Below are 16,524 nucleotides of genomic sequence, written 5' to 3' on the forward strand. Positions count from 1 at the left end.
AGGAGCAGACCTGGATACCACTGCTTTTCTGCAGGTGTGTTGAGAGAAGGGAACCCTGGGAAAGAGGTGGGGGGGGGGGCAGGCCATATTCCCAGGAGAGCATCAAAGGCGATTTGAGCTCAGTCTCCTATGTGCCCCAGGTGTTACTCATAGATGCTTCCCCAAAAGGATCTAAAGTACTTCTCCAGGCCAAAGCTGGAAATACTAAAATCTCCCTGACCCACAAGAAACACACATCGCCTTACCGTTGTGGCTGAAATACTGCTCATATTTATTAAAAAGGTAGAACATAATGCATCTGTAGGGATCCAGTTCCACAGTTCTCAAAACACTAGCTGTAAATCACCCTTAGGCTTGTCATTCCCTTGGGTGGAAGCAAAAGTGCTTTAATGAAATGGCCCCAGGAAGAATTAACCATTGTATCATGCTATGAAGAATACAGCTATAAAGGAGCAGCAGAAGCTTGGAAATGAAGCAAAAGCTGCCATTCCATCCAGTCCAGGATGTAGACTTCTCCCCTTGAGCATCAGCTTGCCCCTCAAGTGACGCAAGTCCATCCTCCCAACCAGCTGTCAGAGCAAGAACTTGGTTTTCCTACAAGCAGTGGAAGGGAGATATGACAGTATAATTGCATTTCTAATGGAAAGGACAACATCATCAAGCACTGAAGTGTCTGGGGTGGTCTAGAGGGAGATTTCCTGATGAGGAACCTGCAGGTTCCATCTGGAACAGCACAGAAAGGAGACTTGTAGATTTGGAGGTCCATCAGAAGACAATCACAAGACGGCCACTCAGCTACCTTCTGAGTAACACAACTGGGACTAGATCAAATGCTACTAAAGTAAGGGCTCAGATGTTAGACCTAGTGGATACTCTTTTTACTTGCACTGTCTTTGAAGCTGTCTTTCCAAAGAGGGTGAAGAGTTCTGACTATGTACAAAACTGGACGCACTGACATGTGGACTCATGTGAAAACATTCCTCCCAGGATTGGACAGTCCAGGGAGGTGGAAAGTGCTTGGAATGCCTGGAACCATGTCTGATATTACTGGAACCATGTCCGGTATTTTCACTGTAGGCATCTCTGCCACAAGCATTTTCACTGCATAACACATTGACCAGAAGGCAATGTGGCCATAAAAGATAAAATAACAAAAAATAAAAGAGCCTTAAAAAGGACATAAGAAATAATTTTTTCATGTTACATTAAGAGAGGTGTTAGTTTTCCAAATACTAGGATGCACATTTGTAACTAAGCTTTGTATCGTACGATGAAAGCCTTCTAGCTAGATGTTGTAATGCTTTTCTAGCCAAGTTATTTCAACTCATGAATTACCATTTTGCATGATAGTATGGTATGCAATCTGACCTTACAGTCTTATTTCACACTTCTACTTAGTTTTGTTGCTGTATTTTCTATCAAGTCCATATATGTAGTTATCATGCACCATTTTAAGGCCACCATGTGTACTGGTCACTGTATAGCCCATTAGGAGGCCTGAGATTCATGCAATATAAAAATGGGAACTCTGTCAGTGGAGAAATTAAACCTAACTATCAACTAGTTATTTCATCTCTGACAGCAACGTTACCTTACAGCTAATGTGTTACGTGGCAAAAATGTTTGCCATGAAAATGCTTGCGGCAAGACTCTGTAGAACTGCCTGGATGGGAAACTTGACTCCATTAGGTAAGGAGGTGTCTTTGCAGAATGGAAGTTAATAGTGTACTGGGTCAACTCACCTCAAAATCAGAGCAGCTAGATGGAGTTAATGAGCAAGCCATGTTAGTGGTCAACTCTTCCAGCTCAGGAACATGGTTTGCTAAAACATGGCCAGTCCATATAGGCAATTCCCCTTTAGATTGACCCATAGGTGTTCTCTTTAGCTCTGGGTAACTGGTGTTAGAAATCAGGTATAATTCATATTACTTGATCACCTGCTCCCCACCCCCACCCCCTGCTGCAACTCAGTACGCTACCTGTTAAGACCTCATATGAAGTCTTACAATGCCTCAGCTGTGAGGAAATGCTGGCAGGGGTAGGGACACCATGCACAGGTTTATTTACAGATAGCCTTGGGTGCTTTGCAAGACTGCCATCCTCCTTCCAAAAATGTAGCAAATAAGACATCAGAAGGTTCCATGACTTGCTATAGATCCCTCCTCAGAACTAATGGTGGTCCTGGAGCTCTGAGCTGAGATCATACTGCTTCTCCTCTGAAATAAGGCTGAACCCCTGGGTTCTTGTGCAGCTAGAGATTCTAAAATGTTCTTTCCACAGTAAGTACACTTTCCAGGGTGGACAGGCCCTAGGCAAGCACGTGACACTCCAGGATCTTCCTGGCTCTGGACTGGCAAGCACCAGGCCTGGGAGCAAGACGGACGGAAGGGAGCCCAGCAGCCAAGGAAATAAGCAAGACTTGCCCCTTTAAGCAACGACGCTCGACCAAATTCATATTTAGAATTCATCTACAAGAGTGCACAGACAAACCTGCTATCCCTTCACATTCCCTGGTAAGAGGCAGCATGCTCCAGCAGGGCCAGCCAAGGCCGCTGCTCAGTCTCTGCTACCCCCGCAGGTAGGTGGCAGCGGGTGGCTCCTGCCCCAGGGCATTAATGTGTGGGACGGCACCTGCTGCAGCCGCTAACTTCTCACTGAGCTTCTGGTTCACTAGCTCCAGGTGGCGCCCATTCTTCCGGGCCTGCCTCAGCGACCTCTTGACCTTCTTCACCCGATCCCGAAGCTGCTTGTTCCGCTTCTCAAGGGTGGCCACTTTCTGCTGCAGTTTCTTGACATGGTCCTCCTCCTCAAACAGGGCCTTCTGCACTGATGAACACATGAGCTGGGAAAGCAAAGGCCATGGGAGAGGCAGGTGAGTTTCATTATAACCTCCCCAGGGCAATTTTCCTGGGTGCTGCCAAGTACCCAACAACACAGACCCTGACCTAGCCAACAGCCCCAACCCCAGGATGAGGACTACCTTCAAGGCCCCTTCTCCATCTCACCCTGTGAACCCCGCCCTCATGGCAAATATAAAGCCCCTCTTTTGCTTTCTGTATTTGGGTACCTTCAACAATTTAATTTTTAAGCACAAGGGCATTTTTGTCTTTTTAAATGCTTACCAACGTGTATACTATTGATTTCCTGAGGGGGCTTGTGATCTTTCACTTTTTGTGCTGATTCAGCAACTTTGTCTATTCAATTCTAACCTGGATTTAAAACATTTTCCAGTCAATGTTTGAGGATCGTCCATAGAGGGCTTTCAGGGCATTTCTACTGAACAGGCATTGTGTACAGTAAGCATCAGATACCCCCACTCTGGAAATTGTTCTGGTCATGGCAGAGACCATGAGAAAGAAAGAAACAGAGCATGAGGGAGGGAGGGGTAGAGAGAGAGGGAGACACAGAATCTGAAGCAGGCTCCAGGCTCCAAGCTGTCAGCACAGAGCCCAATGCGGGGCTCAAACTCACTAACCGTGAGATCATGACCTGAGCAGAAGTCAGAAGCTTAACCGAGCCACCTAGGTGTAAAACTGAGTTTTTGTTTCTTACCTAAGCCACCCTGGTTCTTTAACTTTTCTGTTAAAAAAAAAAAAAAATTCTAAATTTTGTTACTCCAATCAAAAAAGAGCTGTAGTAAATCAACAAGTTAAAGATCAAAACCCCAGACAGAAAAATACAAAAAGTGGGGCACCTGGTTGGCTCAGTCAGTAGAGCATGTGACCCTTGATCTTGGGATTGTGGGTTCAAGCCCCATGTAGATGTAGAGATTACTTAAAAAAAATAAAATCTTTAAAATATGCAAAGAATATAAATAAGATTCATGCAAATTAGAGCTATAATGAATTGCTATTTTTCAGATTGGTAAAATCAAAAGGTCAGTGTTTGCAGGAATAGACACTTGTGTACTGTGAGTATAAAACTATAGAAAAAGTGACTTGGCTATATGTACCAAAATGAAAACTGCATGTAGCCTGTGACCTAGTCATTTTGGAACTTCATCTCCTAGAAATACTCCCCCATAAGAGACTCTTAAATAGAACACACCGAGGGTTGATGGGGGTGGGGAGGAGAGGGGAAAATGGGTGATGGGCATTGAGCAGGGGGGCGCTTGTTGGGATGAGCACTGGGTGTTGTACGTAAGTGATGGGGGACTCCACCCCCAAAACCAAGAGCACACTGTATGTTAGCTAACCTGACAGTAAATTTTATTTAAAAAAATACTCCCCCCTGGGGACACCTGGGTGGCTCGTTTGGGCAACTGACTTCAGCTCAGATCATGATCTTGCGGTTTGTGGGTTGGAGCCCTGTGTCGGGCTCTGTGCTGACAGCTCAGAGCCTGGAGCCTACTTCGGATTCTGTGTCTGTCTCTCAATAATAAATAAACATTAAAAAATGAAAAAAAAATACTCCCCCATGTACTAACATATATACAAAAACAAATAATACTGTCTGAAGACATCTCTCATTTTTGTCCCCTCATCCCACAACAAAAATTGACCATCCATCCCTAAGCAATAGTGCCTTTGAGAGAGCTATGGGATCCAGCATAATATGCCAAAGGACCCAGGAGAAGCATTGGCGACCCCATGTATCAGGTAAGAGGCAGAGAGACCTCTTTCTTACCTAGGGACCCTGCCGTGATCCATGAGACAGTTCCAGCCTCTCTCACTCAGAGGACCTCAATATATTTCTCTAAGAGTACCTAAGTAGGGCTGATAGGTATATGAAAAGGTGCTAGACAGCATGAATCATTAGAGAAACGAAAATACAAACCACAAGCAGACATCACCGCCTACCTATTAGAATGGTTATGAAAAAAACCAAGAGACAGGGCACCAGTTCAAGACAGTGACATAAGAGGATCCTGAACTCCTCTCCTCCCATGGACACACCGAACATACAGCCACCTAAAGAACACTTTCCTCTGAAAGACATCCACAAACTAGTTGAGTGACTCCGGCATATTATAGAAACAAGCAAAGATCCCACATGGAAATATGTACAAGAGGCTGACACACTTGTCATCAACCCCAACCCTAGTGCCACCCCCACAATTGGGAGGGAACTCACAGCTCTGAGCCTCTCCTTGAGGAGCAAAGTGTTTGAACCCCCTATCTGGCACTCAAACTTTTAAGATGTGTACCTGAGAGATGAGCCCCTGCAACAGGTAGCTTTGAAAGTCACCAGGGCTTGTGTCCATGATACTCACAGGCTATACAAAACTAAAACCATTCTTAAAGGCCTAATGGCTACCACCCTCCAGGGCCTAGTACAGAGGCAGCAGATTGAAAAGCACCCAATCCTTCTGTGTAAGAGGCATATTTGTTTATCTCAAAGTTTTGACCTAATAAGCAGGCTTCTAATTTCACACACAACAAAATGCCTACTGATAAGACTCTCCCAAGAGAGTGGAGGCCAGTGGGAGTCATCTTCACGTTCTCCCTCCGTCACCAGCATCCCCAAGAAAGGAGTTGGTGTACACATCTGGCACCCTGGCTTTTGTGTCTGACACACAGGACATATCCCTTGAGAGCATGGCATATGTTCAGGGGTTCATCATGACCACAACAACCAAAGAAACACTTCTTAACTGTCTATCACCACAGAGCTCAGCACAGAGTGAGCAGACAAAAATGCCCATCTCTCCCCTGAAAGAAATGCATCTATAAACTTTAAAAGTTGATACCGGAAGGTCTGGCTTCCAATTTGGCATGAATCCAGATGCTGAGATCTGCCCCTTTGAGACACTAAAAGGTCTTGGCATAGCCTCCACCACTGGGAGCTACTAAGAATAAAGTAAGCTGATTGGACAATCACAAATGCTGAGAGACAATCAAGAGCTAAGCCAGAGGAGAATAATATGGTTATTTTATCCAATGCATAGAAACCAGTACAGAGATCAAATGAAGAAACAGAGTAATATGTTCCAAACAAAAGAACAAGATAAAACCCCAGAAAAAGACATTAATGAGGGTAAGTGATTTACCTGACAATAAGTTCAAAGAACAGTGATAAAAGATGTCCACAGAGTTCCCGAGAATAATGCATGAACCAGGTGAGAATTTCAACAAAAAGAAAATATAAGAAAGTACTTAATGGAAGTGACAGAGCTGAAGAATACAATACCTGAACAGAAAAATACTACAGAGGAGTTAAACAGCAGACTTGAAGAAACAGGAAAAGGATCCATGCACTCAAAGGTCAGTGGAACTTATCCAATTAGAACAGCAAAAAGAGAAGAGATTGAAAAAGAGTGAAAATAGCTTAAGGGACTTACGGGACAACATCAAGCAGACCAACATTCACATTATGGGGTCCAAAAGAGGAAGAGAGAAAGAGGCAGAGAACGTACTTAAACAATAATGGCTGAAAGCTTCCCTAACCTTTGGGAAGACAACAGGTGTGCAACTGCAGGAAGCACAGAATATTAAGTAAGATGAACCCAAAGAGATTAGCACTGAGATACATTAAAATTAAAGCATCAAATTTAAAGACAAGGAGGAAATCTTAAAAACAGCAAAAATCACAAAAAAATTATTATGTATAATGGACTCCCCCCAAACATAGGACTATCAGCAGATTTTTCAGCAGAAGTTTTGCAAGCCCATAGAAACTTGCATGGTATATTTGCTGTGCTTTACAAATATTGCATTTTCTACCAGTTGAAGATTTGTGGCAATTTGTTGTATAAGTCTATTGGTGCCATTTTCCCAACATTTGTTCACGTTGTGTCTCTGTGTCACATTTTGGCAATTCTTGAAATATTTTAAACTTTTTCATTATTATATGCCATGGTGATCAATGATCTCTGATGTTACTCTTGTTCTGGGGTGCCATCAACCACATAAGAAGGTGAACTTTGTGTGTTCTGACTGCTCCACCAACTAGCCATTCCCATTCTCTTTCCCTCCCTTTGGGCCTCCCTATTCCAAGACACAACAATAGAGAAATTAGGCCAATTTATAACCCTACAGTGGCCTCTAAGTGTTCAAGAGATATGTGAACATATCTCTCAGTTTATATCAAAAGCTAGACATAATTAAGCTTAGTGAGGAAGGAGTGGCAAAATCTGAGACAAGCCTCAAGCCAAACCTCTTACACCAGTTAACTGAGTTGTGAATGCAAAGTAAACTTTCTTGAAGGAAATTAAAGGTGCTAATCCAGTGGATACACAAATGATAAGAAAGCTAAAGTTTTAGTGGTCTGGAGAGAGGATCAAACCAGCTATAAGATCACAGAAAGGTCCTAACTCTCTTTAATTCTTTGAAGGCTGAGAGAGGTGAGGAAGCTACAGAAGAAAAGTGTGAAGCTAGCAGAGGTTGGTTCTTGACGTTTAAGGAAGACACCATCTCCATAACATCAAAGCACAAGGTGAAGCAGCAAGTTCGGATGTAGAAGCTGCAGCAAGTTATCCAGAATATCTACCTAAAATAATTAATGAAGGCGGCCACATAAAAGATTTTCAATTTAGATGAAACAGCACTCTATTGGAAGAAGGTGCCATCTAGGACTTTCATAGCTAAGGAGAAGAAGTTAATACCTGGCTTCGAAACTTCAAAGGACTGATTGTTTTGCTAAAGGCTAATGAAGCTGGTGACCTTAAGTTGAAGCCAATGCTTATTTACCATTCTGAAAATCTTAGGGCCCTCAGGCATTATGCTACACCTACTGTGTTTTATAAATAGAACTAAAAAGCAGGGTGAACACACATTTATTTACATGGTTTACTGAATATTTTAAGCCCAGTGTTGAGACCTGCTCTCAAAGAACAGACAATTTCTTTAAAAATACTATTGCTCATTGACAACGCAACTGGTCACCCCATAGCTCTGATGGAGATGTACAATGAGATTTATGTTTTCATGCCTGCTAACACAAGAGCCATTCTGCAGCCCATGGATCAAGGAATCATTTTTTTTTTTGAAAGTTTTACTTATTTGAGAGAGAGAGTGCATGCAAAGAAGGGGCAGAGAGGGACAGAATCCCAAGCAGGGATTCTGCTGTTGACAGCACAGAGCCCAATGAGGGGCTCCATCTCATGAACCACAAAATCATGACCTGAGCTGAAATCGAGAGTCAGATGCTTAGCCAACTGAACTACCCAGGTGCCTCTCAAGAAGGCACTTTATATTTCAATCTAATTGCTAAAAATACACTTTATAAAGATTTAGCTGCCACAGATAGTGATTCCTCCAATGAATCTGGGTAAAATAAATGGAAAACCTTCTGTAAAGTATTCACTATTCTGAATTTTTTTTAACATTTATTCATTTTTGAGAGACAGAGTATGAGTCAGGGAGGGAAGTAGGGAGAGGGAGACAGAATCTGAAGCAGGCTCCAGGCTCTGGGCTGCCAGCACAGAGCCCAAAACAGGGCCTGACCTCACAGACTGCAAGATCATGACCTGAGCTGAAGTTGGATGCTTAACCAACTGAGCCATCCAAGTGCCCCAGGATTCACTATTCTAGATCCCATTAAGCACATTCATGATTCATGGGAAGAGGTTAAAACATCAACATAAACAGAAGTTTGGAAAAAGTCGATTCCAACCCTCATGGATGATTTTAAGGGTTCAAAACTTCAGTGGAGGAAGCAACTGCAGATGAGGTGGAAATAGAAAGAAAACCAGAATTAGAAGTGGACCCTGAAGATGGGACTGAATTGCTGCAATCTCATGATAAAACTTGGATAAGGAGTTGCTTCTTATGGGTGAGCAAGGAAAGTGGCTTTTTGAGATGGAATCTAATCCTGGTGAAGATGCTGTGAAGATTGCTGAAATGACAATAAAGGATTTAGAATTCGACATAAATTTAGTTGAGAAAGCAGCAGAGCAGGATTTGAGAGGATTGACTCCAATTTTGAAAAGGAAGTTCTACTGGGAAAATACTATCAAGCAACATCATATGCTACAGAGAAATCCTTCATGAAAAGAAGGCAGTCATTATGGCAAACTTCATTGTTGTCTTTTTTTTTTTTTAATTTTTTTTTCAACGTTTTTATTTTATTTTTGGGACAGAGAGAGACAGAGCATGAACGGGGGAGGGGCAGAGAGAGAGGGAGACAGAATCGGAAACAGGCTCCAGGCTCTGAGCCATCAGCCCAGAGCCCGATGCGGGGCTCGAACTCACGGACCACAAGATCGTGACCTGGCTGAAGTCGGACGCTTAACCGACTGCGCCACCCAGGCGCCCCAAACTTCATTGTTGTCTTAAGGGAATTTTGCCAGTTACCTCTACCTTTTGTAGCCACTCTCCTGATCAGTCAATAGCCATCAATGATTACTACTCACTGAAAGCTAAGATGATGCTTAGTAATTTTTAGCAAAGTGTTTTACAATTAATGTATACTCATTGTTTTGTTTTTTTTTTTTTTTAATTTTTTTTTTTTCAACGTTTATTTATTTTTGGGACAGAGAGAGACAGAGCATGAACGGGGGAGGGGCAGAGAGAGAGGGAGACACAGAATCGGAAACAGGCTCCAGGCTCTGAGCCATCAGCCCAGAGCCCGACGCGGGGCTCGAACTCACGGACCGCGAGATTGTGACCTGGCTGAAGTCGGACGCTTAACCGACTGCGCCACCCAGGCGCCCCTACTCATTGTTTTTAAGATGTAATACTACTGTGCACTTAACAGACCACAGTACAATGTAAACATTTATATGCACTAGAAAACCAAATGCTTCATTTTACTTGCTTTATTGAAATATTCACTTTATTTTGGTGGTCTGGAACAGAGCCCACAATATCCCAGAGGTATGCCTATAGATGCAAAGAGAAGAAAAAAAACCCTGCCAACCAAGAATACCCTACCTAGCAAAACTGTCCTTTAGAATTGAAACAGAGAGTCTTCCAGACAAGTAAAAGAAGAATTCATCACTACTAGACCCACCTTTCAAGCAATATTAAAGACTGTTCTTCAAGGTGAAAGGGTAACAATATATGAAAATCATATCAAATCAAATAAGAGAGCAAGAGAAAAAGAAAGGAATGGAGTAATTATAAAACAACCAGCAAACAATGAACAAAATGGCAATTCGTACATATAATGGTCCACATGTTCCAATCAAAAGACAAAGAGTGGTTTCATGGATAAAATACATGACCCATCTATATGGTGCCTACAAAAGAGTCACTTATGCTTTAAGAACACACAGACTGAGGGTGAAAAGATGGAAAGATATCTATGCAAATGGAAATTAAAGGAAATTTAATTGGGGTAACCACACTGTTATTAGAAAGAATAGAGTTTAGGGTAAAGGCTGTAATAAACACAGATAAAGGAATCAATTCATCAAAAGGATATAACATTTGCAAATATTTACTTACCCTATACAGGAGCACCTAAATATACAGAGGAAATATTAACATACCTAAAGGCCAAAATACACAGTAATACAATAATGGGGGACTTTACAATCCCCCCATCAAAAATGAATAGATTATGCAGAGGAAACAATAAGGAAAATTCTACTTAAAGTACATGTGAAACCAGGTAGACCTAACAGATATATACAGACCATTTCATGCAGAAACAGAACATACATTCTTCTGAAATGCTCATGGAACATTCTCCCTGATCAATCCTATATTTGGCATCACATCATACATCTTAATAAATTAAAAGACTGAAACCCAAATATCAAGCTGCTTTTCAAACCAAAATAGCATTAATTATAAGAAAATTGGAAAATTCACAAATATGTGAGATTAAACATACTCCTGACGCATAGGTCAAACAAGTAATCAAAACCAAAACACAACACCAGGGGCCCCTGGGTGGCTCAGTTGGTTACGAGTCAGACTTCAGCTCAGGTCATGATCTCACAGTTCCTGAGTTTCGGCCCCACCTCAGGCTCTGTGTTGACAGCTCTGAGCCTGCTTTGGATTCTGTGTCTCCCTCCCTCTCTGCCCCTCCCCCGCTCGTGCTGTCTCTCAAAAATTAATAAACATTGAAAACAACAGCATACCAAAACTTACAGTAAAAAGTTTCTGTATTTACAGAAATACAGTAAAATCTGAGAAACAAGATATCTCAGATAAACAACCTAACTTTACATCTCCAGAAACTAGGAAAGGAAAAAAATACAAAGTCTAAAGATCAGACCAGAAATAAATGAAATAGAGAATAAAAAGTCAACAAAAAAGATTAGTGAAACTAAGAAGTGATTTTCTGAAAAGATAAGCAGAATATGCTAGAAATCAAAGAGATATTACAACCGTTACCACAGAAATACAAAGGTTTTTAAGAGGCTACTGCGAGCAATTATATACTAAAATTGGACACTGGGAAGAAATGGATAAATTGCTAGAAACATACAACCTACCAAGATGAATTTATGAAGGAATAGAAAAAAAAATTACTAGTAAGTACATTAAATCTGTGACCCATACTCAAAACACCTGCCAAAAAAAGTCCAGAACTAGATAGTTCAATGGTGAATTCTACCATCAAAAAAAAATTTTTTTAATGTTCATTTATTTCTGAGAGAGACAGAGGGGCAGGGAGGGGCAGAGAGAGAGGGAGGCACAGAATCTGAAGCACACTCCAGGCTCTGAGCTGTCAGCACAGAGTCTGATGCAGGGCTCAACCCACGAACCGGGAGATCATGACTTGAGCTGAAGTTGGGACACTTAACCAACTAAGCCACCCCGGCGCCCCTCTACCAAACATTTAAGGAAATATCAATACCACTCCATGTGCAAAACTTCCAAACTCATTTTATAAGGCCAGTAATTACCTTGACACCAAAGTCTGACAAGAACACTACAGAAAACAAATTATTAGCAAATGAAATTCAATAATACATTCATAAGATCATACACCACAATTAAATAGGATTTATTCCAAGGATGCAAGTGTGGCTCAACATCTGTAATTCCATCAATGTGATGTATTGCATTAATAAAATGAAGGGTAAAAACCATTCGATCATCTCAATCAATGCAGAACAATCAGTTGACAAAATTTAACATCACTTCATGATAAAAACTCTCAGAGTGTTATAAAGGGAACGTACCTCAACACAATAAAGGCCATATATGAAAAGCCCACAGCTAAAATCATACTCAGCAGTGAAATGCTAAAAGCTTTTCCCCTAAAATCAAGAACAAAATAGGGATTCCCAGTCTCACCACTTTTAAGTCCTAGCTACAGCAATTAAGCCAAAAAAAAAAAAAAAAAAAAAAAAAGGCATTCAAATTGGAATAGAAGTAAAGCTGTCACTAGTTGCAGTTGACAGGATAGTACATATAGAAAACCCTAAAATTCCACAAAAAAACCTATTAGGATACACAAGTTCAGCAAAATTGCAGGAGACAAAAATATATAAAAATCAGCTATGTATACACTGTTATTAGTGTATACACTTATAACTCCCCGAAATAGAAATTTCAAAACCCATTTACAACTGCATCAAAAGGTATACGAAACCTAGGAATAAATTTAACCAAAGAGGTTAAAGACCTATACACTGAAAACTTTAAGATTCAATTCAATCCCTATCTAAATTCCAATGGAATTTTCCACAGGAAAAGAATAACCATAAAGTTTTTATGTAGCCACAAAAGACCCTGAATAACCAAAGCAATTTTGAGCAACAAAGATGAGACAATACACTTCCTAATTTCAAACTATATCACAAAGCTATCGTAATCAAATAGTATGATACTGGCACAAAAACAGATACATAGATCAACAGAACAGAGTCCAGAACCAAACCTGTGCACACATAATCAATTAGTTTACAACAAGGGAGGCAAGAATATATGAGGGAGAAAACACAGTTTCTTCAATAAAGGGTGCTGGGAAAACTAGACCCTTATCTTACACTGTACACAAAAATTAATTCAAAATGAATTAAAGACTTAAATGCAAGACCTGAAAATATTAAATTCCTAAAAGAACACATAAAGGATAAGCTCCTAGACATCAGTCTTGGAAATGAATTTTTGGATTTCATGCCAAAACAAAAAAGCAACAAAACCAAAAGTAAACAAGTGAGGCTTCATCAAACTAAAAGCTTCTGCACAGCAAAGGAACCTTGAACAAAATGAAAAAAACAACCAGGGGTAAACTGGGAAGATGGTGGAGGATCCTGACCTCAACCTGTCCCACAGACACAATGAGACAACAACTACATGTATTGCAACTCTCCCTGAAAACAACCCAAAGACTGGTAGAGCAGGTCCTTCCACAGCTAGGGGTAGAGATAAGGCCCCACTGAAAGGGGTAATAAGGGGGAGAAATGTAGTCAGGAACCAAACCCTCTGACACAACCAATCACAAAAGTGAGGGATATCACAGATATAGAAAAGAGAGGGGATCAGACCCCACACAGGGCACCACCCCCTGCCCTGGGGACTCACACTAGGAAAACAAGTCCCCGTAATGCCTGGCATTGAAAATCTGTGGTTCTTAATTCCGGAAGACCCTAAAAGTGATAGGAAATGAAGTTTCCACCCTTAAAGACCCAGCATTCCAAATAACTCTGTCCAAACATAGTTTGAAAAGCACCTCGGACACATGTGAAAGAGGTCTGTTGACTAATTTTAAGACAAGTGCCAGAAAGGCAGCAATCTGTAAGAGACTTCTCTAAGAACAAAAGTGCTGACAGGTAACATCTTTCTTGCCCTCTCCCAGACTAGACAATACTTAGAGTATTAGCAATGGATGTCACATCTACCTTGCTAGCAGAGCATACCCCACCCTGGCAGGCAGTCCTCAAAAGTGACTCCCACCACCCCACACCCAGCAAGCAGGCCCAGGATGGGACTGACACCTCTCAGAAGTGACTCCTACCCTGGGGTAGGAGGTAGCTAACCCCACACACCAGTACACCCACTGCTCCTGCAGCCAAGGCTTTCATTGGCTGTCCAGGGAGAAAGCGCTACTCATCAGCACACCCAGAGTAGTCCTAGTAGTAAGTGCAGACACCCAGGCTGAGTGCCAACCCTGCCTACCTGCCAGCCCAACCTCTAAATTGGTCACATATGGAGCAAGATCTATATACCAGTGTGCCCATGGCATGTAAAGTGCGTCATTGCAGCCAGCTAGCTGAGGGCCACGTCCACTTACCAGCATGCTCACATCAGTCATGGTTCAGCCACAAGAAGGCATACACAGCCCACACAGAGGACAACCCTGGAGCACCTGGTTCTAGGGACCAGAGGGGATTAAACTACAGGGAACTACAGGATCCCATCTACATAAAGCCACTACTTTCAAAACTTGGAGATGTAGTTGGTCTACCTAATACATAGAAACAAGCAGACTGAGTTAGACAAAATGAGGAGACAGAGGCATGTATCTCGAATGAAAAAAAAAAAAAAAGACAAAAGCACAGTAAAAGAGATAAATGAAACAGATAAGCAATATAGTTGATAAAGAGTTCAAAGTGATGGTCATAAAGGTAGTGGACTCGAAGGAAAAATAAACTCAGTGAGAACTTCAACAAAGAGACAAAAATACATAAAGGTAGTTGAAGAATACACTAACTGAAATGAAAAATACACTAGAGGGAATCAACAGAAGATTACAGGATGCAGAAAAATGGATTAACTAGCTGGAAGACAGAGTAATGGCAAGTAACCACACTGAGCAGTCAAAAGATAAAAGTATATTAAAGAAGAGGTGAAGATGGCAGCAGAGTAAGAGGACCCCTAAGGTCACCTTGTCCCACAAATAGAACTAGGTAATTATCAAATCATCCTAAATACCCCAGGAATCAACCTGAAGATGGTCAGAACAAACTCCACAAATAAAGGTTGAAGAGACTACATTGAAGAAGGTATAAAGTGTGGAGACATGGTTTGGGAGAGAAACATCATGCTCAGTGAGGTCATGGAGAAGGATGAAAGACAGACGGGTGTCTGGGAATACCCAGAAAGACAGGGGAATGCACAGGGGGAAATGAATCGCTGTAGCAATTAGCTTAAAAAGTAAGAGAGGACAAATTTCATGACTTTTGGCAATCCGTGGGGCTTAAAGCCTGAAGTTAAAGGTCAGCGGGCTTGGCTTGGAGAGAGCCCAGAGGGCAATGGGACTGCTCTTGGAAAGAAGGCAGGGCAGAAAGCCCCTGACATACAGCATGGAAATAGTGATCCAAAGAGTGCCTGGGGAACACAGTGGGGAGGTTATTTGTTCATCTCAGAGCATGTCCCAGAGAGACAGTGTTCATGGAGAGACCCCTTCAGGCACAGAGGAACTGGAAGATGCCATTTCCCTCCCCCACCCTTTTGCATAACCACAGGATCACCTGCAGGGACCAGTGCAGAGCAGACACTGGCTACCTAACTTGCTTACACCAAGGCCTCTGTCCTCCTCGCTTTGGTGGAAGTGCCCTTCCCAGTCATGATTGATTTAGTCCCATCGTGGCAATCCCCATTCCCCGGAAGACCAGTCCAAAGCCTTACCCACACTGCCTCACCTGACCCAGGAGTTTTGCAGAGCCTCTGTCCTGACAGTGGTGATGATAGGTCTCATTTCACAAGCACACCAGAACACACCTAGTTCACATTCAGGTCAGGGGCCAAACACTCCCCACAACAGGCAAAGAGACCCTCTGCAGAGGAATGGCCTGAAAGATAAAAGGGCCAGGGCTAAACAGCAGAGTGGAGACAGCACACATTGGAGACACTCCCTGAAGTTCCACGCCCTGGGGAACAGACAACATTACATGGTAGGGCCTATAGGACTTCTTCTTCATAAAGCAATTACCCTCAGGAACAGGAAACAGCTGACTTTCCTAACAAAGAAGCAGGCACAGAGACTTAGACAAAATGAGAAGACAGAGAAAGCTGTCCCAAATGAAAGAACAGGACAAGGCCATGGCCAGAGACCTAAGTGAAACAGATATAAGTTGCATGCCTGATAGAGAACTTAAATTAATGATCATGAAGATACTGACTGGGCTTAAGAAAAGAGTGGAAGGCATCACTGAAATCCTTAACACAGAGATAAGGATTAACATAGGAGAGAAAAAGAGCTTAATTAACAAAATGAGGAACATGCTTGATGGAATGAACAGCAGGCTGGAAGAAGCAGAGAAATAAGTGAATGACTTATAAGACAGAGTAAGGGAAAGCAACCAAGGTGAATAAAAGAGAGAAAAAAAGAATTATACAAAATGAGAATACCTAGGGAACTCAGTGACTGACTCAATCAAATGTATTATCATTTGTATTATAGGAGTCCCTGAAGAAGAAGAGAGAGAAAATGAGCCAAAGACTTTATTTCAAGAAACAACATCTGAACACTTACCTAATCTGGGCAAGGAAATAGATATCTAGATCCAGGATACAAACAGAACCCCAACAAACTCAACAAAAGCAGATCTACACCAAAATATATAGTAATTAATATGGCAAAATATAGGGGTAAAAAATATTAAAAGCATGAAAAGAAGACAGTAACATATAAGGGAAACCCCACAAGGCTAGCAAGGGATTTTGCAGCGAAAACTTTAAAAGCAAAAGGAAGTGGCATGATATATTCAAAGTGCTGAAGGGGAAAAATCTATAGCTA

The 16,524-nt window shown here is 41.8% G+C and overlaps 1 protein-coding gene across 1 annotated transcript in view; it reads right to left on the reverse strand.

Moving 5' to 3' along the window:
• Nucleotides 1-247: 247 nt before the first annotated feature.
• CCDC3 (coiled-coil domain containing 3) overlaps nt 248-16,524 on the reverse strand; it is a 118,709-nt gene continuing 102,432 nt past the window's right edge. Inside the window, exon 3 of the mRNA XM_045465076.1 lies at nt 248-2,842. Coding sequence (XP_045321032.1) covers nt 2,567-2,842 — 276 coding nt within the window. The 3' untranslated portion in view covers nt 248-2,566. The remainder of the gene's footprint in view (nt 2,843-16,524) is intronic.

This window comes from Leopardus geoffroyi, chromosome B4 (assembly GCF_018350155.1).
Source record: "Leopardus geoffroyi isolate Oge1 chromosome B4, O.geoffroyi_Oge1_pat1.0, whole genome shotgun sequence".
NCBI classification, from domain to species: Eukaryota; Metazoa; Chordata; class Mammalia; order Carnivora; family Felidae; genus Leopardus; species Leopardus geoffroyi.